The following is a 27,408-nucleotide window of genomic DNA, read 5'->3' as shown; positions in this document are numbered from 1 at the left end:
TGAGCTTGCTGGAAGCCATGTGATGTGCTCCAGCCAATGAAAAGGCTGACGGTGCGCATGTGCACCAGCAGCCTTTTCTCTCCCATTCACTGCACCCGGTCCAGGAAGTGAGGACGGCGGCAGAAGATGGCCGGGACGTGGCCGGCGGTAAATTCAAACAGTGATAGTCACCGGAGGGATGCGAAGTATACAGTATATTCTGTGTCTGTGTTTCTTTATTGGGGGGGGGGGAAGAGTTCTCCTTTATAGCGAATGTACCTTATGGTACATTCGCTTTAAAGGGGTTGTTGGCCTTTAGTAAACTTTTGGTAAATGTTTATTAATGAGTCTGACTGCAGCCCTGTCCTCTGCAATAATGTGACTCCATCCTTCCACCCCCCCCCAAGCGGGAAAGAAAATAAAAAGGTTATGTGTACGTGTACACCACACACTCCTCTCTCTCTCTCTCTCTCTCTCTCTCTCTCTCTATCTATCTACATAGTCATATTTGCTAAATATTTCTGTATAGAATGGTAAATATCACTAAACATTCTGCCCATAACTGCAGCTGCAGGGATGATAGTTTGTAGTCACAGTCTGTACATGCATCTCACGCTCTTGTGAACTAGATGTATGAAGCATATGGATTCAAAGCCACGTTGTCTTCATCTTAGTGTGTGATCTGTGATTTCCCAAACAGTATGGTGTGCTATCTGTGTCTGTTATATAGGCAGGGGGCATCGAGCAAAACAAACATTAGCTAATACAAGCAGAACACCGGAGCAAAGCAGGTGGGACTTTCATTTTTGCTGAAATAACGGAGTATATTTTAAGTATAACTATAGCTCAGGCAAAGCAAGATCAGTGGTTTATGTCAGCAGGAATATTCCAGTGCAATTGCCGCAAAACAAGTAAAAAAGTAAGAATATTTTTACTGTCTGTACCTGTCCTGCACTAATATATGTAATGTTACACTGGCTCAGTAGCCAAGATGATATATCATCTTTACAGTGGTCTGAACTCCAGTTTTTATTACATAATACTACAAATGCTGCCCATATTATTAAGAAGGGGGTGTCCTGTGACCTGCCTCAGCCAAGACTGCACAATCTGGAAGGGCTCAGCGGAGGATTGAGGCAGGTAAGTATACTTTTAGTTTTTTTAATTTTTAGGCTTACTTGAACACACACCCTCTTTATTTCACAGCCTCAATTAAAGGGATTTTTTTTAAATGCAATAAATTAGTCCAACATGCAATTACATGACTTGGCGATGTGTTCTGCTTTTGTGACATCTTTTACTGTGAACACGCAGTTGTCTCCTCTCTACTCCTCCCTATAATGTGGGGACCTCATGCACCCTGTCATCTTATCTGCCTCCTCGCATCGCTCCTCCCTGGTTTTGCCCCCCTGTCTCCAAGTCTTTTGAGGGTATTTATGATGTATGCTAGGCAGCAGACCCTACAGTGTCTGTCATTTAGAGAATAGCAGAGCAGTGTCTCAATGTGTGTTCTTTGAAGAAAGGAAATATTACATCATTACCTTGTGAGAAGTAATTGTGGGCAGCTGTAACAATAGGCAATATCTGTGAGAAGGGACATAAACTATGGGAACTGTAGTCCATTACATTGATAAAGCTCTGGCAGCAAGAAAATAACTGTGCTGCTCAGAATTAGGCAAGATAAGAAAAAGTAATTCATTATAAATTATGGTAACATACCATTCCGACACATTTAGCTACTTTTATGTATTGTTTTTATTAACTGTGACATGATTGTCAAAGTATAATTTATACAAACGTTGATGGGTACCTTGTGATGGTTGCACTAAGTGTGAGTGTGCATTCTTTATTTCTGCAGTCGTTTTTAGATGTGTAGTATATACACTGCTCTCAGTTTCAGTCTTTTCTCATGTGGCTGTGTCCTTCCCAGTAGTACATGATGTATCTTAGCTATGTGTATGTGGGATTCCGCTGCCTTCACTAGCTCTCATGTGTCAATGCAGCTTCATTTCCGCAGTGGTTTCCTCACGAGGGATCTCCTCTCATTATTGCTGACAGTCTATGATGGGTATCATTCCCCCCACTCTGCAGAGTTTGCTATGGGTGCGCTGCCTTCTCTCTAAACTTGTGCAAAGCTCTGCGATTCTCCCCCTGCAGACTGCTTCACATGGGCTTTCTTTACAGTGCACAGATCAGAATACTAATATAGCCGCATATATTGATGGCCTTTAACCCAAATGGCTGGTTACCTCAATTTAGCATTGCTGCCAAATGTCAGCGGAGGTTTCCAGATTGTTTGTTGTATGTGTGCTGATGTTATATGTAAAGGAACAGCCAGATCCTAACAGATTCCATACTTGGCATGATGGATGTGGTGTAGCAAATGTGTTTCTAATCCAATTAACCTATTACCAAACTGCAGCATTTAGTATTATAAAGGATGGGGGTTGTTTGTTACTTCCATCCTCCATCATGACTATAGCACTACAGACCATGTCGCTGGCGCATCTACATTCAGGGATTTTAAAAGTCACCAGTTCTCTGATTGGAATCATTTCTTATCGTCATCTTGTCCAGAACAAAGAGTGTTACTGTTCCAACATCTCTGGCTCTCTTTCTATGCTGCAAATCCTCTATAATAAGACTGTCTGCCCTTGGTGCAATGCACTTTACTCTTCTGTACAATCCAGCCCTGCAGTCTGCTCCTTAGTATGTTACTGCTACACAATGTGCCCTCTGAAACACTCTGCCCCTTGAATATAATGTTGTAAATTGTGCTTATAAAATTTGGAATCTGTCGGCAAAACATGCAGCCATGTGACACGAATAATATAATTTTTTTTTTTTTAAGAAATCACAAGACCTAAAGGGTATTTGTGAGCACCTGGGCTGGTTCCAAGGTGCTGACAGTGTAGATGTTTGTCCCCTGTTGTGGCTCTTAGCTTTTTTGAAGCCATCGGTGCTGTAGATTTTCCACAATCTTGCCCAAAACATTTGAAACAAGTGTCAAAGAGTAGCGGTGAGGCGTTTGTGCCGCACTTCAGCAAACCTTAACACTACTTCCTCCTCCCTGTTTGCTGTGCATATTGATTTCAGCCCAGCCTACTGCTTCCTGGTGACGTCATCCTCAGTCACTCATGTGCCTTTGCTGGAAAGGGCCGCGCGCCCCCACTTGCCAGTTCACACCTGTGCCCTTGATCTGTCTGGTCTGTGCCCTCCTGTCGCCAAAATGCGTGCATGCGTCATAGTATGGAGGAGCGGTGCATGCGCGATTCTGGCGATCGCACGTAGACCGGACAGACCCGGGGCACAGGCATGAACTGGCAAGTGGGGGCGTGCGGCCTTTGCCAGCAACAGCACATGCACGTCTGAGGATGACATTACCAGGAAGCAGGAGGTTAGGCCGAAATCAATATGTGTGGCAAACAGAGAGGAGGTGGCAAGTATTGGTGAGGGGTGCCGAAGTGCAGCACAAACTCCTCACCACTATTCCTCTTTGACACTTGTATCGGGCAAGATTGTGGAAATACTATAGCACCGATGGCTTTAGGAAGATAACAGACACAACAGGGGACACACATCTACACTACACTGTCAGCATCTCAGGACCAGCCCAGGTGCTGACCGATTTTCTTTAAGAAACATTGTGGATGGGACTGACATCTGCAAAAGACATGCAAGTCTGGGAAAAAGAGATGAAGGGTGCAGGCAGCATGGTGACATCCTTACTCATCTGTATCACACTGAAGACCACGGCAGACGCTGGGGACTCCATTGTGCTGCCAGCCAGGGTACCACATAGTCAGTCTGTTGTGTCCATGTCATTGGGGGACTCTTCCAAGTTCCTTTTTGTCCTTTGTTCCCAAAACTAATGTTTTACCAACTGATTTTAAAGAACCAGAGATAATAGGTCATTATCCTTTACCCATCTGTCATCGGTAATACGTTATACACTACAACCAGTTTTCGATGTTGTGTTGAACCAAAATTGCTGCCATCGGTAGAATTATCGGTAAGATATCTTACCAAAGTAAGTAATATTGTTCACACCAATATATTATTCTGTTCAACTCCAAATTGGTGCAGTAAAGCTTCTGCTATCCTCAGTAATTTCCAGAACCTCTGCCCTCCATGGCCATCAATGTGCCACATGGCATAAAGTAGGAATCCGCTTCTCTTAAATAAGCTTTTATTGCCAGGACTGTTTATTTTGCAGCAGTGCGTATTCATTTTTAAGCGTTTGATGAATGATTACACAGAGCGAGCGTGACACACTAACTTTACACTCCCCATAAACTCTGGAAATTTCATTGACTTCCAGTGGGGCTTTGCTGAATTTAATAAGGACTCCTGATGGTATCTCTCATGTATTAATCATGTTGTACTCAAACTCATTATGTTGTAGCATTAGAAAAAAAAATATCATCCGGTAGGTGGCAAACATTCTTTAATTCAAGGAACAATGCAGGAAACTGTACCACAGTGACGGGAATTACTGACACAGTCCGAGCTCTGGCCGAATAGAAAGCACCAAGAACTCTTCATCTCATTTGCGCTAATGACTCCTTGGGATCAAAGAAAATTTAGACGAGTAAAAATTATACGGGTGCTTAGTTGTATGCACTTTCTCACAGCGGTTTACATGTCAGGCAATTATCTGAGCTGCGGTTACTACACCTGCAAACAGTACATAGAGATGCACTTTTGACCCATTTAGGAACTACCAATTAAAAATAAGGTTAAAAGGGGTTGACCACATTTTTTAAGCCAAGCACAAATTGCTTTTCTTCTGGGACTCTTAGCAATTAGCTGTATGTTGTGGTGAAAACTGGCATTAAATGCCCAATTTATCTGCAGCGCCACCACTGCGAAAATGGAGTATTACCCAGCACCCATCCACATCAATGGCTTGTCTGTCTTAATCCATGACAATTGAGTGATATATTCTTTGTAGGTGTTCTCAACTCTGTTGAAGAGACAAGGACCCAGAAAGGGGTCCCCTCTCCTCTATTAATTCTTAATTCCAATAGTGTATATTAAGACTGGACTCTTAAAAGTAGAAAAACAACTTCAAGTATTAAGTTTAGCAGTGTTTCCCCATTGTTATAAAACCAATTATAATTACCAAGAACACTGAAGTGCTTCTGCTGCCGAGTCATGGAGACACCTGACCTAAGCAATGGGGGAGTATTACTCTTCTCTACCAAAAGGACCTCCAAGGTTTATAGTTGTTTTCAGACCTTTCAGTGATAAGATTATATTGTTTACTACAGAATTAAAGACTGGAATGAACTCTAAATCCAGTCCACAAAATAAGTCACTTGCTGCCAAGTATCCCAACATCGAGCAATGTGAGCTCTGTATGTACTATATATACTATGTACCCACCCAATTTGAATTGTATAATGCCATTGAGTTTTTTATGGCTCTTGACCAACACTCAAAGTTGACTTTGGCTCACAAAATAAAAAAAGGGATGGCTACTAGAGATTAGCAAACGATGCGCACACTCTGGTTCAGCCGACCCCAAACTCTCGGCATTTGATAACTGGTGGCTGAAGAAGTTGGAAGTGTGAGGCTGCTTGGAAAACATAAATGCAACCATAGGCTGTATCCATGTTTTTTATAGAACTCCCTAGGGCTGCATCCAACTTCATTAGTCACTGGTAATCAAATGCCAAGAGTTGCTACCTTTGTTTTAAAGAAGCCTCCCAATCTACCATGCATCCAACTCTGCTCCAAGCACATATAGCTTTGCTGTTTTCTTGTGTCACCCATTAGCCTGTTGAACAGTAGTCCCTGTGGATTTGTAGCAGCTGTGCCCAATATTGCTGCCATAAGTAAATCTAATAGAAAATGCATAGCTAAATTTGTTGTAGTATCATCCGATCTCAATTATAATACAGTGTTCAAAACGTGCAAGCTTGTGATGGCGTTTCTCCTGTAAAGTACTATTTCCTCCCATCTTTCTCTCCCGAGCCAATGTCTCTGTAGATCTGAGGACGCCTGGAAGAAGGAGAATAATGAATCTGTTTGCAGAAGCGAGCCGCAGACAGCATACCTTCCATTTGCAGCTCTGTACTTGTGTGAATGGCTCTCCTCTCCTCCCAGCTGGCTTTGATAGACTCAGCCGAGCTGCCGATAAGAGGACTAATCAGAAAATTGAGGGAAACATTTTTTGCTATGATAATCTTATCAGTTTCTGAATAAACACTGGTGTTGAAAAGCACGGCAATATTGGCGCGCACCTTGGCTCCTCTCTGCCTGGCTGGGGTTATGTGATGGGATTGATCTGAAGGAATTTTTGAGCACATTTGGCCCTGTATTTATTTACTTTTTTTCATTTTTTTTTCAAAGTTTTGCTTAGAATATTTGTTTTCACTTCAGATAAATTATTTCAGAACTGTGGATTGGAAAGCAGAATTGTCCCTTTTGGGTTTGCTGGGATTTGATGGATGTTTGTTCACTTTATCCAAAATGGAATGTTATTTTCTTACCTAAAACAGTTCCATTTTAACGTGTTTAAAAATTCTTTATAAGCGGCAACATATTCTATGATGTAGTCCACTAAAGTCCCTTAAATTCTCTGTCATACTCGCACCAATGGGCCTATGCAGAAATTAGGATATTTTAACCGGTAAAGTATTGGAAACTTGTTGGATGAAAATTACAGGGCCAAAAATGTGTTTAGATTTCATCTTAATTTTTCATACCAGTGCACCAGTAGATGTTTTATGATCAGTTCCTTGCATGTGTGGGGTGACATTTAATTCAGTCTTTGCCTAAATGCACAGCCCTGTCAGCTTTTAATCCTTTCCCCCCATCTCCGGGACTCCCACCGAAAACACATTTCAATTGACTCTGTGCCAAAAAGCTTGGGAAAACCAACCAGGATCACTGGCTAAATGGCCAAACTATGTTATATTTAGTGCCATAATTCAGAGAGTAAAGCAGGACCCAAAAACACCATACAGAATACCCCTGCGTCATGCTCTGCCTGTAACAGACCCTGCACCAGGAATAAGGGTATGCACACTACGGAATCCGAGCGGATAACCCACCTGTTCATTCTTTGGCGAATGTCGGAATCTGCTTATGCATAGAATGAAGTCTATGGCACAGTCGGAGATGCGCACAAGTGGCAGAATCTGTGGTGGGTTATATGCCCGGATTCTGTAGTGTACACATACTCTAACACTGGAACCGATCTATTCGATGTGTTCCTTTAATTTCTTAAGGAAGAAACTACTGTCTTTCTTACTGTAATAAAGTACTGTAACTTAACCCTACACACATTGGTGTAGTAGTGCATTCAGTTAGCACAGGTTGACTTACAGTTATGTCAAGATGATGGCTGTGATACACAGAGGCACTCCTGCTACTATTGTTGAGATACGAGATAGTAAAGGCTGATGTTCCTGGTTCTTTGCTACTTCTGGGTTCTGTGTCATCCTGACACCGCAGGACCTGCATGCTCAGTTGGCCAGCGACTGAGGTTAGACACTGCTGAGACCACAGATTGGCTGAGAAGGTAGGAATCTATCTTGACATGATGACCTAGAACCTGGAAGTAGCTGAGATTAGTGGATGACCAGGAGCATTGATCTAGCAGCTGTGGGCAACTGGAGGAGGTGAGTATAGCATATGTCTTTCATCTTTACACCACTCTTATCCATGGAGCGATTTCCCCCCCCCCCCCCCCCCCCAGATAACCCCTTTATATTTAATACAATCTTATTACCCCATTATATGTTTTTTTTTATCCTCATAACCACTACATGTAGTATCTCTATATACCCTATATAACACTAGTGCTGTGATTAACAAAGTATTTAAAAAAAAAAAAAAAAAAAGGTGTTTTGATTTTGGCCCATCCCTCAAAATGTTATTAATAAAATCTAAATGCACACCGTATACACAGCAGATACGCAGCAAAAACGCAGCAGATTTGAAGCAGATTTGATGGTGCAGATTTGATGCTGTGTTCAGTTATTTGCTGCGTATCGCAGCAGTAAATAAGCTGCGTATACGGTGTGTGGGTTTATACCCTTAAACTACTTATTCCTGAAGGTCAAAAATTCCCAGGGACACTTTGGATAAAAGCTGAATGACATAAAGACCTACCATGTAATTCTTTCGTCTTGGTGCCAGTTCTGCCATAGCCTGTTTTCCTCCGTTCCTTGGCATCAGCAGATGGCTGTATCATTGTATAAATTAAGTGCTTATGACAATATTAATAGAATTTCCCTTAACATGCATTTCATTATAATGCCGAGCTTATTTGTCAAACTGCAGTGGAGGAATTGACCCCAAGTGCAAATAAAGCAATTTTCTCCATTTACCATGTAACAATATCAGGCTGATAAAACACTTAATGTGTCATTACGATCAAGCTCTGACGTTTAATTAAAGCTGCTCCGAAACTGCAGCCGGGATGGTAGATAAGTGTCTGCACTCCCTATAGGAACGGTACATTGCTGCCCACCAAGACCCCATGGGTGCTCTCACCTGGCACTGCCGCTCCCACAATCCTCACTGCCTTTGTTCACAGGACCAAAGGATTTGGCCTCTAAACAGGTGTTGTCAAACCCTTGTATATTGTGATGAGTTGCTCGGTCTCTGAAGACTCAGACGGGAAATCTCATGAATTCAAATTGGCTGTGTTTTCCAGGGTTAGTCAGGGCCCCTGAGCAATGATTGAGACAGGCATCTCTTAGCTTGGTGTGAATTGACAGGCCGGCTTCTTTCTTATATCATTTTGTTAAGAGATGAAAGCTGAGGCCTAGACCGTTCCCGCCGGAGAAGTGGTGAACACAGTGATTTCCATGTATTAAAGGCATATTCGCACATGAGGACTCTTCAGTGTCATATCTCTGACTTTACTTGACTGCCTGCTGTGTGGTATTAAGGTCCAACATTATGTGTATATTCATTTTGTAATATATACCAAATCCCCCAGTATAGCTATAAAGTTCTATGATAAAATAACGTTGTTGGATGCCTCCGCCACTAGGGGGGGTCTTATTAGTGGACATCTTAAGGGGGTTTCAAAATTACATGACTACCTCTCTAGTGTCAGCTTTATGGCTTGCTCATAGACGTGAGGTCCTAAAAGTGTTATGGATGCACCTCAAGAGTGCTGTCATATTGACTGTCTGTCCCAAATTACAAGTTATACGTTTATAGTGTGCGCACTGACAATCAAACACCCTGAGACACTGATGGTTAAGGTGGATCTTCTTTATTCAAAGATTGCAGCCAGTTTATATACCCTGGGGGGTGTGTTCTTCTACTAAGGCTCGTGTCCGTACTTCATTGTCTCAGGTACAAGAGGAGTTAGTTATGTAGCACTAGTGTTTACTTACGTAAGCTTTAAGGAATGTAACATCTACATGATTAGAAGGTCAGCGCCATACTGTAATGGCTTCAATAAATATACAAAATATCACATGCTAAACAGTCCCTCCTTTGAAGCCACTATCAAAAGCAGATGACCTTTATTGCTAGGTCCAAAGGCTAACAATCTGTTTCACTGTGTGTGCTTTGAGGTCCTGACCACTTTGGGGAAAGTCTTTTAATGGGCTTATACAAATGAAAGTAAAATTTTACTTTATTCCTCTCTAATATGAAAGTATGGGGGTGGCCGCGGTTGTTCTTTGTTCATTGGTTTAAGGCTTTTTGATTCTTTTTAATCGTCTGAGGCGGTGAAATCGGCATACATAGTCTGAGTCACTTTCCCAACATCTGGAATAGTTATAAAATCGGGTTGTTCCTCAAAGACGTGTTGTTCTTTCTCTTGGAACAATATCTATAAGCATCAAGTTAGTTTCAACCACTGATTTGAGAAGTTAATATAAATTGTGCTTAGTCCATGTTAGTTCAGTGAATTTGTGGTTGGCTCATGGATAGATATTGTAATGGCTTCACTAAAATATACAAAATATCACATCCTTCACAAAATGATGAACTCTCTCCTTAGACATCCATATGAGTAAAGGGCTCATGGACAGATTTTGTTCACCTGCACCGGTCATAACATGAAGGAGGCGTCCACCAGATGATACAGGCTAGATCTTTTGTATCCACCATCTTATCCATTGCCCTGTAGGTTGAAATTGGGAACAGCACTGGACCTATGCCCCATCCAGCATGAATTCGTCAGATAAAAAAACCTGCGTGCAGCCTCTTTTGCCTCAGCGCCTATGCGTTGGATGCCAAATACGTCGGCAATATGTGAACCAGCCATAAGCTGTAAATAAAAGGAATAAAGTAGAAATCCCATTCCTTGCACCATGCTGTTCTGCTATCCACCCGCCCACCTGTAGCCTTCTGTCATCTCCATCTTCTCTGCCTCCTCCAGTCAATACTTTTATCGCTGTTAATTATTGAGCCTATAAATACCCGCGACCCTATAAGATTAGCAGTCACCTTGGATAATTTATTCTACCGTGATTACCTTGAATTAACAATGCTGTTGTCCTTCCTTATATTCTAATGCAGTAATATATTCTTAATGTTTGTTTCCACCAGCTAACCGCCGAACTTAGTCTCTTGAAGTCACAGATGGACACAACGCACCAGAGTTCCTCCATCTCAAGCGAGGCCGTCAACTCTCTTAGGTCAGTGGCAAAGGTTCTAACCCTGGTACCTGCGTAGCTAGACTGTATTATGTGCTCCCTGTTTTCCCTTTTATAACCCTTATTCAGGTGTTGTAGATTTCTTGTTACTTTACTTTCTATCCACAGGTGAATAATTCCACAGCAATTCTTCGCCTCTTTTACTTAATATCTCATTTTGGATGCACTTAATCTGTGTTATTAAAGGGGTTATCCAGCGCTACAAAAACATGGCCACTTGCTTCCAGAGACAACACATCTCTTGTCTCTAGGTCAGGTGTGGTTTGCATTTAAGCTCCATTTACTTCAATGGAACTCAGTGGCAAACCCCACCAAACTGAAGACAAGAGCAGTGCTGTCTCTGGAAGAAAGTGGTCGTGTTTTTGTAGCGCTGGATAACCCCTTTAAGTTAACCATATTAGATACTCCATTCCATTTTGGTTTGGTCTGACCTCGGGAATCCTATGATTAAGAGAACAGAGTGAATGGATCAGCTGTGTGCATACTGGACTGATGCTCCTTTCACTTTCTATACAACTTTAAAACATAGTTCAGTACAGCTCTTATCTACAGTATGTTTGGAAATCCAATAGAGAGTAAATAAAGAGGTATTTGAGCATTCATGTTGCTGCTTCATCCATTGGTCTCGTGATCATTGGGCTCCTGTGTTCGCACCCAGCCAATCAGCTATTAGGCCCACCCCTGAAAGAAAGTGCCGTATTCATAATGAAAGTACATTAGTGTTATAAATTAACATTTAAGCAATAGCCAAACCTGTAAGAGGTACTCCAAGTTAAGAACTCATCCCCCATCCACCGAATAAGAGACAAGTGTCAGGTTGCAGAGGGTCTGACCACTGAGACCCCTCTTGATTTGAGAACAGGGCCCCAACTCTTTGTGCGTTTCTGCTCCATCAGTTGTCCATCAAGCTGCCAAAGATTGCAGAGTACGATGCTCTGTAGACAAAGAATGGAGTGGTAAAGACTCATTGCTCCATTCAAAATAATGATTTAGGGCCCAGTTCTTAAGATTATGTGGATTGAACCAGTGCTTGGACCTCTCTACAATTTGACACTCATCCCTTGAAGATATATTATTTTAACTCAGAATACTTTTTTTTTTTAATTGAAAAAATGTTTTTATTATTTAACAACCTTATACCACAAACCTAATACTTCTATATTACCCCCCAGAATACTTATTTAAGGTGTACCTGTAGAGACATGTCAAAAGTTATGATCAGTCTGGGTCTAAGTGTTCAGACTCGTACCGCTAGTGAGAATCGTGCTGCAGCCCGGTCCACTCCCTCGCTGTATTAGAAAAAAAAGACTTGAGCTTCAAAGACTTACATTATAAGTCTGACTCTTTTTTTTCTAACACAAAGCAATAGTGGACTGGGCTGCAGCTCGTCTTTCCCGTTCGTTCTACCGATTGGTACGGGTCTGAACACAACTTGTGTCATGTCTCTATTACATATCAAAAGTTTTTTTAAACAACAGGTACATTTTAAAGGGGTATTCCACTCAAACATAACTTTTGATATGTTGCTGCCCGTGGTGAGACTAACAATTCCTTCCATACTTATTATTTATTCAGTGTGCTTCCCCCACTTCTGAGCTGCTGCTTTCTGCTGAAAGCACAAAAATCTGTGTGTGAGCGGTTCTCTGTCTCCCCTCCCATCTGAGACAGCTGATGTAAACAAATCCCTGGCTGGCTTTATCTGCAACATTGTAGCTTTATAATACTGGGAGGGTTATTCTGAGGTCAAGTTGCTGATGATCTCACTGTGATTAATCCTCCCAGCATTACAGAGAAGCTACAATGTTGCAGATAAAGCCTGTCAGGGACTTTTTTACATCAGCTTTCTCAGAAGGGAGGAGGGGGAGACAGAGAGAAAAGCTCACACACAGATTTTTGTCTCTTCAGCAGAAAGCAGCAGCTCAGAACCAGGGGAAGGAGACTGAATAGATAATAAGGATGGAAGGAGTTGTTAGTCTCACCATGGGCAGCAACATATCGAAAGTTATGTTTACCCCTTTAAGTTAATAAAAATTCAAGAAAAAATTTAACTATTATGCATAGGGAAGTGCATAAAGGGGTGCTGCAGGACTTTCTCTTTCAGGATAGGTGATGAGTGTCTGATAGTAGGGCACTGGACTGTCTTGATCATTCAGAGTCCTAGCGATCCAAGCCCCACCAGTGAGACCCTTATCGTATTGTAGGCAGGTATAAAGTTTAATTTTTTTTCTGGATAGTCTCTTCAAGGAGTCGTTCACTGCCCCTTTTATCCCTGAATTAGTCACTGCACTTTGAGTGTTGCTTTGAGTACAATAACAGAATAAGGTCAGTGGTAGATGAAGTGTTACATTGAATCAATCAGACTGCAGTGTACATAGTGTCGACTTAATTTATGTAAACTTTATAATTTATAAACGTAAATTATAAAAACTTCAAAAAGATAAAACGGTCACTGTTGGCAACCAGTCACAGCGCAGCTTTCCTTTCTTGTAGTGATTTTGAAATATAAACGGCCGCAATCTGATTGGTTGCTATAGGTAACAATGACAGTGTTTCTTTCGGACAGATTTTATAAGCCTGCCACATCAGTTTTTTCCCTGTATACTGTATATATTCCAGCTAGTGGGTGCGCTCATCATTATAAAGGCCCAGGCATCACTGTGTGGAGAAGCCATAATCCCTGCCCTATTATATCAAATTTAAGTCACCAGAACTTGTCCCTTGACAGACTGACTGAGCTGGCGCCTGTAGCAAGACCAGCCCTCGCTATGGAGAAGGAGAAGGGTTTCTCTTTAATTGGTAAACCATTAACCCTACAGAGTCCACTCCATCTACACAATCCTACATATAGTGCATGAAAGAAAGTGGCCTAATAATACAGACAATATCTACTGTAAGATCCTTTTTTCCCCCATTGTTTATCCATATTTTGCCCATTGATTATGCGGTATAGAATAAGCCAGTGTTTTCCCTGTGGACCCCCAGCTGTTGCAAAAATGTTTGTTTCCATCATGCCCTTACAGCCAATTTTCTGATCTCATAAAGTGGTGGCCTATCGCTAGGATGTGCCATTACTTTATGATCAAGGGAAGACAGACCTCTACATTCAAACTCTTTCTTTCATACCAGTTCTATTGGGGACTCACAGACTTAAAGCTGGCTCCATTAAAATCTCCTCTTCTACCAGCTTGGTGGCCAAAGACCACTATACAAAGAAAACTATGAAGCAGACTTTGTGCGAAACCAATGCTGCATCATCTTTATTCACACATTCATTGGGTGTCCTAGAAGTTGGAACTCCACAGTTCCTAGAGTGATGGGATATCCTGGAAACAGTATAGAGTCCCTCTTGGTTTTTTTTATGCCCTCTCTTAGGACAGAGTAAACTAGTGGAAGAAAAGCTGATTACAATAATGTACCGTGATCCCTCAACTTACAATGGCCTCAAGATACAATATTTTCAACAGACAATGTTCCTTTCTGCACCATCGTAACTTGAGACCAGACTCAACATACAATGCTACAGACAGTCAGGATCTGCAGCAAATGTGAATAACTAGACCGATGAAAGTGACCATTTTACGGGTAAAACCCCAGTATTACTGAAGTGTCTAAGTTTGCTATTAGTGATTCTTTACAGTACAATACTACATGTCCTGCACGGCTCTTAACCTGTGCCAGGACAGCGCTATTTTATTTTTCTGGGAATCTGTGTGATCTGTACAGGACCCTGAAAATGCTCCAGTCCTCTATGTAGAAAGCAATTTACAGTCTCCAGTAGCGCTTTCTGACTGTTGTAAGGACTTAATTTTTTCTCATTTTGGGGCATATAGAACCAATTACCAGTTTTCCATAGCATTTTGGTTTCAACATACAATGGTTGTCCCGGAAACAATTAATATTGTATGTTGAGGGCCCACTGTACATCTCAAGTCCATCTTGATACCAGGAAGCGGCGCACACCTGGGAGCAGAGCTGCGAAATGTAGGCAGCAGCAAGGGAGTCTGGAAGGCAAGTGGATGTTATCTTTTTACCCACCTCTTCCTGGACATTGTGAAAAAGGGGGTCCTGGCCAGACTACCCCTTTAACATTCATCAGCTCCTGCTCTGGTTGCTGCTGATTGACATCTTTCTGCCTATGTTTTAAGGTCATCAACCTTGAGCGATGAAATCCCTCTATGCTCACTAGGTGATGGGAGGGAAAAAACACCCAGACACCCGTGTAGGTGAGCTCTCGAGTACAAGCAGCTTGGACGCTCTTCATTGCAACAGAGCAGAGAGCCTCTGAGGTTTATACTGTTGTGGTGTTTGCTATACCGTAGATATTCCTTACATCTCTACTATACATTGCACACTATTTCAATTATTTTTCATTACCCAAGACTCGATCCATGCCCCATGCAGTCTTAACTTCCATAGGGTGTTTTTTTTATAAACTCCCTTTTCAATTTGCACCGATGTTTCTTAGTAATTCTTTAAATCTGCCTTTCTTTGATGGCCACTTCCAGGAAGGTGATGGAACTTGATATTATCGTGTCCTTCTGCACATCTGTCACGCTACCTCCCTACATGCACAAATTGGATTTCCTTCATTCTCTAGCTCGTGTAATGGAAAGTGCAGAGAGACAACTTACTTTGTTACCGCAGGGGTAAGAGTCCAGAAAACATCGGAGGCGATGCTTGATTTTCTCTAATTGTGATTAACGATTGCAGGAGGCCGCATGGCCCCGATGACCATAGGTGGGCACTAAGATTTATACCGGCACACCGGCAACGTTATAAAAGGCTTTGAGAAACCAGAACCTCCTGTTCACTTAAATTAAACATCAACGTAAAGGTGAAAATGAAAATAAATACACCTTGTAAAGAAGAAATTCTCATTTTTTTTTTGCCGATTGATCCTCATTTCGATGTTGTCCAGAAGGACTTAACCCCCACAGTGCCGAAGCTATGTACAAAGTTTTGCTGTGTAGGAGAGGATTACCGTATTTTTTTCTTATAATGGTTCTTTCTTCTCTCATCTTCAATGTCCTGAGGCTAGTCACAATGACCTGTAGGATTCTTAAATGATAGTTTAGATGAAGGTAAATCCAAGGAAAGGTGACAGCAAGCTTCCATCTCGTTGGGAGGTTTATCAAGAACGGCATATCTGTACGCAAGTCTTGCCTAAATCCCAGCCTTACCACACCGGACTAAAGGCTAGTTGTCCCACCGCACCACCATATTTGGGGCTGCAGGCATCTAAATCAATTTTTTTTTGCAGCTGATTCTTCATGCACCTTTTATTAGGGCCCATTCACACTAAGCAAAACAGGTCGGAAATTCCGAGCAGAGTCTTCCCCATGGACAAGTCAATTCTTTGAGTGGTGATGGCGAGACATCACATTGAGACAGTGAGGCAGGCAGGATTCCGCCTGTTTTGCCCTTACAGATAGCTAGATGGCTCCTCCTATACAATGTATTACTAGAACGTCATACCGGTGTCAATATCCAGCAGGAATCACCTAAACTACAAACCTCTGGTGCCACCCACAAAAGATCCCTTATAAAAGAGGGCTGATGGATGGACCGTAATGTGAAATGCACAGGGTGTAGTAAATAACGGGGATCCGATTGCTGACATATGCTTTAGAACTGAGCACAGCTTAAATACATACATAGGAAAGAAATATTTGTTGCTGCAGATGGCATTTGGCACACTAAAATAGACGGATCCCATCTGTTGTTATTTGTTAATGCTCTGCTCATTTTCCCTCTTTCTTTACTAAACATTAGAGCATCGCCAAGTATTAATGACATTTTATCTGTATTAAAGGTGACAAGCTGGAGTCTTCCAACCACAAGGCCACTGTCTCTGCCGCCATGGAGGGCACTCCATTGATATGACCATTAGAGACCGTTAAGCCTTATTTATACAGGCCGAGTATCGGCAAGGAGAGTGTCTAGAAACGCGCTCTCGGCCTAAAATCGACTCGTGTAAAAGTGTCAGCTATCAGCCGAGGGAAAGATAAACGTCCGATCTTTGACTGATTAGATCTATTGTGCGGCTTCAAAATGTATAGATATCGGCCATTTCGACCCCTTCAGTACGGGTCACACATGACTAGGCATGCTTCCCCTAATGTTCAGCATATAGGTGGCTGCAGGTCTCTTTCTACCTAAATCCACAACAAGAGATACAGTATGTACAGGCCCCTGCAGGCTTATGTACCTGTTTCGGCCCTGTAAAAATTACTAGATGAGGGGCCTCTGGGCCCTATTGCTGCTGCGATCCACTGTGACTGCTATAGCCAAGTCCAAACTTTTTGCCATGTATTCTTTTTGGTACTGAAAGGGAAAAGATTGCCATAAGGTGTTTAGAGTTATAGACCATGAGGTCCTTCACTGGGAAAACATATACAAGGTATCCCCTCTCTTGAACATTACAAGCTTGTTCCCCACTGCCAGATTTATTTTCCTTGTGGTTTCCTGCAAAGACGTACGTTATAAAATAGTGTCTGCCTTTGCCAACCACAGGTGGTGCTCTCTGTCTATACAATTATTTTAGCGCTTTAATTACTATAACAGCATAATAAATGGGTACTCCAGAGAAAAAGTGTGTTCTTGAAACTCAACTGGTTTCAGAAAGTTATGTAGATTTGTTTTTTTTTAAATCCCAAGTCTTTCAGTACTTATCAGCTGCTGTATGCCCTGCAGGAAGTGGCGTATTCTATCCAGTCTAACACAGTGCTCTCTGCTGCCACCTCTGTCAATTTCAGAAACTGTCCAGAGCAGGGGAGGTTTTCTATGTGGGTTTGCTACTGCTCCCAACAGTTCCTGTCTCGGACAGAGGTGGCAACGGAGAGCCCTGTGTCAGACTGGAAAGAATACACCACTTCCTGCAGAACTTACAGCAGCTGATTAGTACTGGACTTAAAGTGTCACTGTCGTTAAAATTTTTATTGCAGAAATCAATAGTCCAGGCGATTTTAAGAAACTTTGTAATTGGGTTTATTAGCCGAAAAATGCATTTTTATCATGAAAAAGCAGTTTGAAGCTCTCCCCCCTGTCTTCATTGTTCTCCTATGGAGAGAGAAATTAAAGGCAGCAAAAACAGGACAACAAAGAGTTAATTGACATTCACATCGCGGGCTCTCTCTTCTGACCACCACTTCTTCAGTCGAGATTTCCTGATTCTGAGGAGTGGACGGCAGAAAGGAGAGGAGGGGGGGACCTGGGAAAAGGCTTTTTACAAGCAGATAATGGCAGATTTGGCTAATAAACCCAATTACAAAGTTTCTTAAAAAGTTTCTAATGCTAAGTTTACACGAAGCGATAATTCGCCCAATCGATCGTGCAACGATTTGCTTCTTATAACAATCAGAGTTTAGACGAATAAATCGTTAGAAAAATCGTAAGAAGATTCGTAAGAAAAATCGTTATTGCGATCGTTTTTAAGATCGCTTAAGCCCATCTTTTACATAGGGGAATCTTTGAAAGACTGTTTACACGAAGCGATCTGCGAATTTTTTGCTAACAAGGAACGACTATTTGAGAAAATGTTAAAAGATCAAAATAAACTATTTTTCGCGCGTCGCTTGATTGTTTGCTGTGTTTACACAGTACAATTATCGCTCAAATGCTGTGATCGCTGCTCTGCGGTGATCAGAGCAGGTCCGACAAGAATCGCCTATAAAAGGGGAGAGTTTTCCTCTGTAGTTTTGGAGGATGCAAGAAGGCAAACAGTCTTCAGGGAGCAGATTGCAGAAATGGAAATGCCCTGTAGTGTATTATTATTCCAAACATGTCACTTCATATTGTATTCTCCATGCTCTGCTTGTCATGCAGGTTGAAAATTGAGGAGCTTGAAGCCGAACGTGGCCGGTTAGAGGAGGAGAATAGAATCCTGGAGATGCGGCTGGAGAGACTGAATCTTCAGGTAAGTCAGGCAGAGGCTTTGTGCCTTTGTAATCAGATCCTCTTGACACTCAGGTCTTTGGCCATCAAACTCTGTCATTACTCTCAAATATGAAGTAATGCTGACTGGCAGCTGGAGAAGGAGGTCATACACAAATAATGTTATAATGTTCACGCTCTCTCGAGTCTGCTTACAGCAATCTACAGTGGTACCTTCTGTCACCAACACAGATACAATGTCTGCAATGCCTCTGGTCTCGCACCATGTTTACCGCTTTGTGGCAATAGCTAAAGCACCAGCAATAAACTCTGAGGCCATTGGCTGAACAGGAGCATTTATTTTAAGGGAATATTTGTCAGTGTTGTCAATTTAGGACGAATAATGCTCAGATGCAGCCTCCTACTATAGAATACACTCACTCTCACCTGGTCACGTGCACTTGTGATACCCTACACAACGTATGGACAGGCCTGCCATGATGTCTGGATAATATCCTCGCTCAATGTACACCCAAGATGGCTCCCATTTTAAGTTAAGAGCTCAGTGAAAACTTTTAGTAGAATGCTTTGGTGGCGGCTTGCCTTCCTGAGAACAAATAGAACGGGCAATTGAAATCAAATCAGCACAGTACTTCTCACCCATGACATTTGTCTTCAGGGGAGGGGGTTTACAGGTTCTTAAACTAGTTGTATGGTTGGGAGGTCCCACCAAAATCGATGGGTTTAGCCCACACGTGTCTAATGTGTAAAGCCAGCTGTAACCACTTGTGTCAGGAGGTGGCCTAATTTTTGTTTCATAAATTGCCCTATACTCTTACCTTGAATAGTTCTGACCCTTAGTTGAAAACAATTCTATTTTATTCCTTTACCAAGACCAAATTCAAAGCTTTTTTTCCCCAGTAGAATAAACGTCTGGACAAAGGAATAACAGGGTGGAGGATGCCTAAACAATGGCCACCCGTCACCAGGATGTGGACCCGTCAGCAGCTTTTTGCTGACTGCAGTAAAGGTAGTGTACAATAGGGCTTTTTAAACTGAATCAGGAGACACAACTCTTAATTTAATCTATTGCTCCAGCGCTGAGATATAAGCTTCAAAAGTTTTACATGAACTAATAGGTAGAGTCAAGGGAGGGTTTCCTAGGCAGCAAAATCCCAGCAATATTTGTCTCCTTCTTTTCGAACTAAAATCCCTATATATGCATGCTGGACAATTGGATTGGAATAAGAGTTATATGATTCTGGCCAAGAACCCCTATTGTACACTACCTTTACTGCAGTCAGCAAAAAACTGCTGACAGGTCTGCTTTAAGACTTTAAGTAAAGTAAATTGTGAGGTGTGGCCTTCAGGGGTCACACTTGTTTATCAGCTCATTCCACTGATGATTGGTTTACAGTTTGAGGGCCCATTCATGCTGAGCAAAAGTGGCAGAATTTCAAGTGAAGCCCGCGCCACAAATGCTGCTTGAAATTCTGCCTGTCCAATTGATTCAGTGGGATTTCTATTGGGCCTCCGCTCTCCGCCTAAAGAATTTATGTGTCAATTCTTTCGGCAAAGAGTGCAAGAAATCCCATTGAATCAATGGGACAGGCGGAATTTCAAGCTGCATCCGTGGTGCAGGCTGCGCTTGGAATTCCACAACTTTTGCTCAGTGTGAACGGGTCCTGACTGTGCGCACACCTGTTTCTTGCCACTATCCAACTGGACAAGACAACAGGGAGGAGCATTGTGAGACTTGTGCCATTCAGCTGCTCTTAACCTATTACCATTATTAGGAGTGTCCTTAGTGACGTTTGTGGCTCTCCCCATGATCATCCTCCTCCTTGACCTCTCCAGTAGGATACAGACGACGTTTACAGCCTCTCCCAATTTTTGACCTTTAAACAACTTCAAAGGTAAAGAATATAATGTTGAAAATATTCTTACATTTCTGGCTTCAGTCTAAAGTCCTGAGTATCTAAAGCGATGAAATAAGGGATACACACAGGATTCATGTAGACAAAAATCAATTTCAGATAGATAAACCTACACCGTTACCTTAGCAATATTATAAATGGGCACCATTATGCCGCCAACCTTTGCCATACATTAAAGATACCATAGGACTTTAGTGATGATAGATTGCCTTTAATTGCTCATTTAAGCGCTGGGGATGAGAGGTCATACGACTTAATTTATTCAGGAGATGATCTTTTACTTCATGGCCTCTCTCATTAATCTGTGCTCATGTACTGAGAATGATATTGTAATAATCAGCACTGGGGAGTTCATTGGGATCTTGTTGACAGCCCTCGCCATATAGTAATATGGGCAAAATTAAAAAATTGGACAAAGTCGCGGGCCAACCTTGATAATTATTGAAGCGCGAATTATTGATGCGTCGGTCCTGGCACTGTCAGTGGTGTGCGCCTCCCAGCGCTGTGTACTATGATAAATGGCTTGATAAATAGCTATATGATATGATTAAAACCCAACTCATGTAATTTTATATAGTAGCCAACCCTCCCCCATAGTCTCTCATATAGTAGCCAACCCTCCCCCATAGTCTCTCATATAGTAGCCAGCCCTCCCCTGTAGTCTCATATAGTAGCCAGCCCTCCCCTGTAGTCTCATATAGTAGCCAGCCCTCCCCTGTAGTCTCATATAGTAGCCAGCCCTCCCCTGTAGTCTCATATAGTAGCCGGCACCTAGAATAGTTGTTAAAGGGAACCTGTCACCTGTGGATGGCACCCCTGAACCCACCCTACCCCTGGATGCAGCCCCCCCATACTTACCCCATCCTGCCGGTCCCGCTGCGGAGATACAGCCGCCCACTCATCTTCTCATGCAAGTATGGGGGCTGTATCCAGGGGTAGGGTGGGCTTAGGGGCTATCCAGGAGTGACTGGTTGTCCCATTAGCTTTAAGTCACCCTTTTCTGTGGCCCAGGAAGCCGTGGGAGGTGCCCAGAGCAGGACGTGTTGCCTTTGGGCTACAAAATTATAATATGGGCGGTCTGAGTGGCTGTCCAGACCTCCTACATTATAAGCTAATGCGATGGCGGGACAGATGTAATTTAAAATCTGAACTGCCTGGTGGGCCAAAGATAATTGCCCCACGGGCCAGAGTTTGACATGACTGTTGTATACTGTAAGACCCGATGCAGGCTTTTGCACCATGTACCATCACCACCTGTCATAGGCAGTATTTGTACCTCTGTTTGATGTAACATGTACTTTTCTGCCTTCTTGGGGCAACCCACCCCTTACCCATTCCCTTCATCCACCTTCTTACCCCTTCCCTTCATACGCAAAACAAGAGTCCGTAAAGTCTCGGTTACGAGTCTCAAAACACAGGATAGCCAGATATCTCTAGCCTGTTGCCACGGGGTGCCTCCATGATGGGGAGAGCACCACACCACCCTGATAAATAGCCCCTTAAGTCCCACTCTTTTGCGAGTATTGGAACATACTGTAAATAGGGAAATACCAGGGTGGCCCCTTTTTGTCAATTTCTAACTCAAGGTACGAGTATTGCAATCATGACAAGGGCTTGCCAGGCAGGATCCATCCACAGACAGCCGTTTTGGGGTATTTGTCCCTCGTCAGTGTGGAGTAGGATTCTGGCTAGTTAGGGCAGTGACAAATCAATCAACAAAACAGATTAATCACTGAACTCAAGGAGAACAGTGAAAAAACTCCAATGAAGTACTCAATGAGGAGTCTCCACTGATGCCCCCAAAAATTTAAATATGCAAAACAAGAGTCCGTGGAGTCTCGCTTGCGAGTCTCAAAACACAGGATAGCCAGATATCTCTAGCCTGTGTGCACCCGTTTTGATCCATTTTTATCTGTTTTTCTATTGACTTCAACAATAATTATACATCATCATCATCATCATCATCATTTTTTTAGCGTATACAATAATGTGGTCGACCACATTTTTGTTAACACTATAAGGGTACAAACCCACACATCTTATACACAGCAGATACGCAACAAATACGCAGCAAATACGCAGCAGATTTGTTGGTACAGATTTAATGCTGTGTTCAGTTATTTAGATCTAATCTGCTGCGTATTTGCTGCGTATCGCAGCAGTAAATACGCTGCTTATACGGTGTGTGGGTTTATACCCTAAAAAAAAACAATGCGTTTTTTTCTGTTTTTTTATTCTTTAGTCAGTGAAAAAAATAGATCAAAACAGGTGGTCACAAATGCATCGCTTTTTTTTCCGTTTTTCGTCAGTCTTTTGCATAAAACAGGAGGGGAAAAAAAATATATAAATAAAAAAAAAACGGATTGCGAAAATGCAGTATGATCCCAGCCTTAGCTGGTTACAAGGGATAATGTTATTGGGATCAACACTTTTACCCATGTCTCAATATGCAAACTGCCTTAAAGTCACAAGGCTGATATCTTTGTATGGTTTAGCCGTGTCTTCGTTTTGCACTGCTTTGTATAGTTGCAATTTGGCTGTAAAGATTGCAATTCGGCCTACTACCAAAAGTAGACGTCATTTCATAATGCAGTCTTCATTTTATATAATCACATTGGCCATGTTGCTGCCGCCTTAGGGGGCATTCACAGGTCCGTAAAATACACGGACATCATTCTGCGTTCCAGAGCTCCCAGCATCATGATTAATTCATGATTTATTTACAATAATACGTAATCAAATTGTACAAATGTTTTTTTTTGCACAGTTTATATGTGCTTTGCTGTTGCAGTACCCCTATCATAGTGTAGCCCTCTCCTTATTGATGAGTGTCCTGAGTGGGGGCTGAGATGGGACCTGCATATGGAAGACCCTCACAATATATCATGGCTTTCCAGAAATAGTTTAAAATATGTCTCCTGTTTACCGAGTAGTGACCTAGTCTTATATAATAGCCAGTTATTTGTCAAAAATACAACTGCATGCAATGACTTGAGGTTCGTTCAACCACTGGCAGTAAATATTCTCTTGGGTATATGCAGCCTGTGTAACATAGACCTAAATCTTCCAAATAGAATCTGAATTTGCTGTTCTCCGCAGTTATTAACCACTTCACCATGCAGCTCTTTTCGCCCGTCAGGATGCAGCTTTTTTTGTTTTGTTTTTTTGTTTTAGAGCTGTAACTTTTACATTTTTCATTAATACATCCTTATGAAGACTTTTTTTTTTTTATTGCAGCATGATTTATATTTGTTAATGGTATTAGTTTTTGATATGTATAATGACATTTTTAATTTTTCATAGTGGAGGAGGAAGGGACTGAATGCTATCATTGTTATGCAAGTTCTGTTTATTTTATTTTTATTATTATTTATGGTTTAGTTTATTCAGCGTTCACCAGGCAGTGTAAGTGACACATTGGCCTAGATTTACTTTTCCCATCCCAACAAAATTGTCACAAAATTTTAGCCAACTGTGACACTTCACAAGAAACCCAAACAGCCTCACAAATTGTATTTTCAGCTCAGTATAACTGGATATATGCACAGATTTTTCAAAACCCAGCAAATTTATTACTGCAGTCTACAAAAAACGTTTTTTTTGTCCAGCCAAATAGTGGTGTGAAAAAGAAGTTTTTTTTTCTTGTTTTTTTTTTTTTTCTTAAATTTTCTTATTATATTTTTATTTATAGGTTAGTATTATAGGTTATAATTCATAAAGGAAACTTTTATTTGAGGTTTTTAGAGGCTCCTGAATGTTTTATTATGTTTGTGTAGCCCTAGTTTTCTCCACATGTAACACTTTGCTGCCTTTTCTCAAAGTTTTGGATTCGTTTGTTTGAAGCTGATTGGTGTGTGATGCTCCATTTTTATTGATGCAACATAATTTCCCAATGAAGTTAAAAATCCCTTTCTCTACAATCCAGTTTGGATGTACTCCCAAGAGTGCTGTCATACTGACTTTGTTCTCCAAATTACAAGTTAAATATTTATTGAGCACACTGAAGAATCATGTTGACACATTTATGGTCAAAGTTGAAGTAGTAGGGGCTGGCATTCTACTAGGGCTTGTGCCTTTATTTTATTGGCTGAGGTACAAAAAGAGTTACTTGCATAGCACTAGTGTTACTTGCATAAGCTTTAAATAATGTAACCATCTCTGCATGTTTACAAGGTAAGCTCCATATTGTTATGGCTTTACAAAATATCATGACATCCTTAACACTAAAATATAGGGAAAAAAACTATTGTTTATCTTAGCCAATAATTTATTCTAAGGGTCATTTTGAATATAACAGTACCAAATTTACATTTTTCCTTTGTATTTGTATATTAATCTAGCACCCTAAAAAAAAAATCCCAAGAAAAAGAAGAGACATCATTTGTCTTTTTATTATCATATTGTGTGAGCCTTAAAGGGAACACATCGCCATGAAAATACTATATAATTTATCAGCTTCATGTTATAGATCGGGAAAAGCTGGACAGATTGATAAATATATCTGTGGGAGAAATTGTTGTTTGAAATCCATGTGCTTTCTATCCCTCCTCTTACAGTTGATAGTGTCAATCAATAATAGGACCGCCCACTTGACTGAAGCTAAGGCTGTCCGGGTATGATGGGAATTGTAGTTTTGCAACAGCTGGAGGGCCGAAGGTTCCCCATCCCTGCTCCATAACATGGCACCAATAGATTAGATAGTATTTTCATGGTGAGAGATTCCCTTTAAAGTGAATCTGTACTGCCTGGACAGCCCCCACAAACCGCTGGTAGCATTTTGATGTCTTCATCAAGGCAAGTCTGGTCCCAAGGTCTTCCTGTCTCTTGGGGGTAAAAACAACTTTTATACCAGCGTTGCGGTGGGGTGTAAATGAGGCTGGGCCTAGAGCATAAATGCCCTTGGCCTGCCGCCCCTAGTTCATGGAAGCTCTAGGCCCCACCTCATTGACAAACTATTGTGCTGCCGGAATAAAAGTTATTTTTTTTTCTTTTTTCTTTTCTTTATTTAATAGAAGCCATTTACAAATCTATATAACTTTCTTACATCTATTGATTTAAAAACATTTTTGCAAGTTTTTTTTTCCATAACTAATAAATAAACAGTGACGCAATGTGCAAGGAAAGGTTTGTTTGTGCATTTTTATTAATTTTAAACATACATTGATAAAATGTTGTTACAGGGTATTATTAGCTCCTGCCACGCTACTGACGCTGATCTTGTGCCTATAGTGGTAGCACTCTAAAAGCATCATGACTTTGGGTTAAAGGGTTTGTCTGACATTATATGGGGACCCCTTTGTATGCATCCTCTTCAGCCACTTGTAGATGTGATGGAGTTACTTCCCTCATAAGCTGCTGTCAGTGGAGCACAGGCATACAAGCGGTGGGATATTACTTGTGAAACCTAATCTGAAAGCTGTTCTGGATAAGTTATATACGCTCACTGAGGTCGGCCATGTTGGCTTGTGCTTTATGTATCAGATAATACAGCGCTGTGTTTAGTATACTGCCATTCTTTATCATCTACCTCCCGCAGAAGCCTTTTCTCTTTCTCCAGGTAAATAGCTTCATGCCAGGGAAAATGCATGTTTGAAATAACTTCGATTTATGCCATGAATGAGAATAGCGACATTTTTGTGGAAGGAATAATTTTTCCCTCTTTGGTATTGTCAGGTAAACATGGTCGCATTGTTAAACGTAATATTAGCCTTTATATCTCATTTCATTGCAGCTGGCTGCTACGCGATGCTCGCCTGCAGAGACATGTTGTCAGAAAAGCTCATATTAAGGCTTTATAAGGACGGGTAGTGAATGTGGATAGGTGGCATATTTCTATAGATTTCTTCCTCTCAGAAGAAAGAAAACGGTCTCTGTAGTGCCCCCTATTGGTAGCCACTCTTATAAAAGAGTCTATAACCCCTTCCCGTCAGTAACCTGTATATATACATTCCTACTTTACATACCCCGTGCAGTAGAAATGTATATATTCGTTCCTGCACTGACAGGGCTTCTGATGTGTGCGGGAGCGCTGCAGTGAGAGCGGTCCCGCACACATCAGTGTCTGGGGCCGGAGGTAATGAGAGGCAGCTGCATCTCATTAACCCCTTTAAGCGCTGCGATCTATAGCGATTGCTGCGTTTAAGGTACTCTGTGACAGATCAAGCATCTGTCACTGAGTGATCAGGACCCCCGCATCCATAGTCACTTACCTCAGTCCTGTCGGATCGGCGATCCATGTATAGTATCTGCTCTCAGACAGGCTCTATACATAGATCGCTGATAACACTATGGCATAGCATAGAGCAGTATATGCAATCTAAAGATTGCATGTTTAACAGTGATAAAAAGTGTAAAAAAAAATGTAGTACGTTTTTAAAAGTATTAAAAAAAAAAAAAAAAAATCAAAATGTTTGTTACACCAATATGATATTAAGAAAAACTGGAGATCATGGCGCAAAGAATGACTCCCCAACCAGCCTTCTAGGTGGGAAAAAAAAACAAAAACGCTATGGCTCTTAGGCGGGGAGGAACATTGCATTAGTCTGACCTGGTCTTTTTTGCATTAAAGGGCTCTGTCTTGAAGGGGTTAAACAAGACTAGGGTATAAGCCAAACCAAACATCCATCCATATGCAGCAGTTTCAGGGTAACTACCCATAGGTGGCACTAGAGAGACAGTTTTGCATACTTTTTCCCATAAAGCATTGCCAGAAATACTCTAAAAATCAGCCGAGTTCCTTCAATAAGTAAATACTCTTACTGTCCTTACGATTGGCTTATACTTTCTGTATTTTCAGCTTGTGCTGTGTACACAGGAGATAGAGCAGTCACCACAGAATGTATTACAATAATAGGATAAATAATGTTATTATAAACTTGGAGGCAGATAACAGGAGACGCCATTTACCAACTTGGACAGTGAGCACTGTACAAGTCACAGTACTCTTAAGGGTATGTGCACACTATGGAACCCGGACGGATCAC

General features: G+C 41.6%; 1 protein-coding gene across 2 annotated transcripts in view; it reads left to right on the top strand.

Annotated features, from left to right (window-relative positions):
- MAD1L1 (mitotic arrest deficient 1 like 1) overlaps window positions 1-27,408 on the top strand; it is a 544,571-nt gene that overhangs the window by 287,655 nt on the left and 229,508 nt on the right. For both annotated transcript variants that reach the window (XM_069983919.1, XM_069983921.1), the window contains exons 14-15: window positions 10,510-10,598; window positions 18,441-18,531. In XM_069983919.1, coding sequence (XP_069840020.1) covers window positions 10,510-10,598; window positions 18,441-18,531 — 180 coding nt within the window. The remainder of the gene's footprint in view (window positions 1-10,509; window positions 10,599-18,440; window positions 18,532-27,408) is intronic.

Source organism: Dendropsophus ebraccatus, chromosome 9, assembly GCF_027789765.1.
Source record: "Dendropsophus ebraccatus isolate aDenEbr1 chromosome 9, aDenEbr1.pat, whole genome shotgun sequence".
Taxonomy (NCBI): domain Eukaryota; kingdom Metazoa; phylum Chordata; class Amphibia; order Anura; family Hylidae; genus Dendropsophus; species Dendropsophus ebraccatus.
The sequence above is the reverse complement of the archived record's forward strand: the minus strand, read 5'-3'. Positions and strand labels throughout refer to the sequence as shown.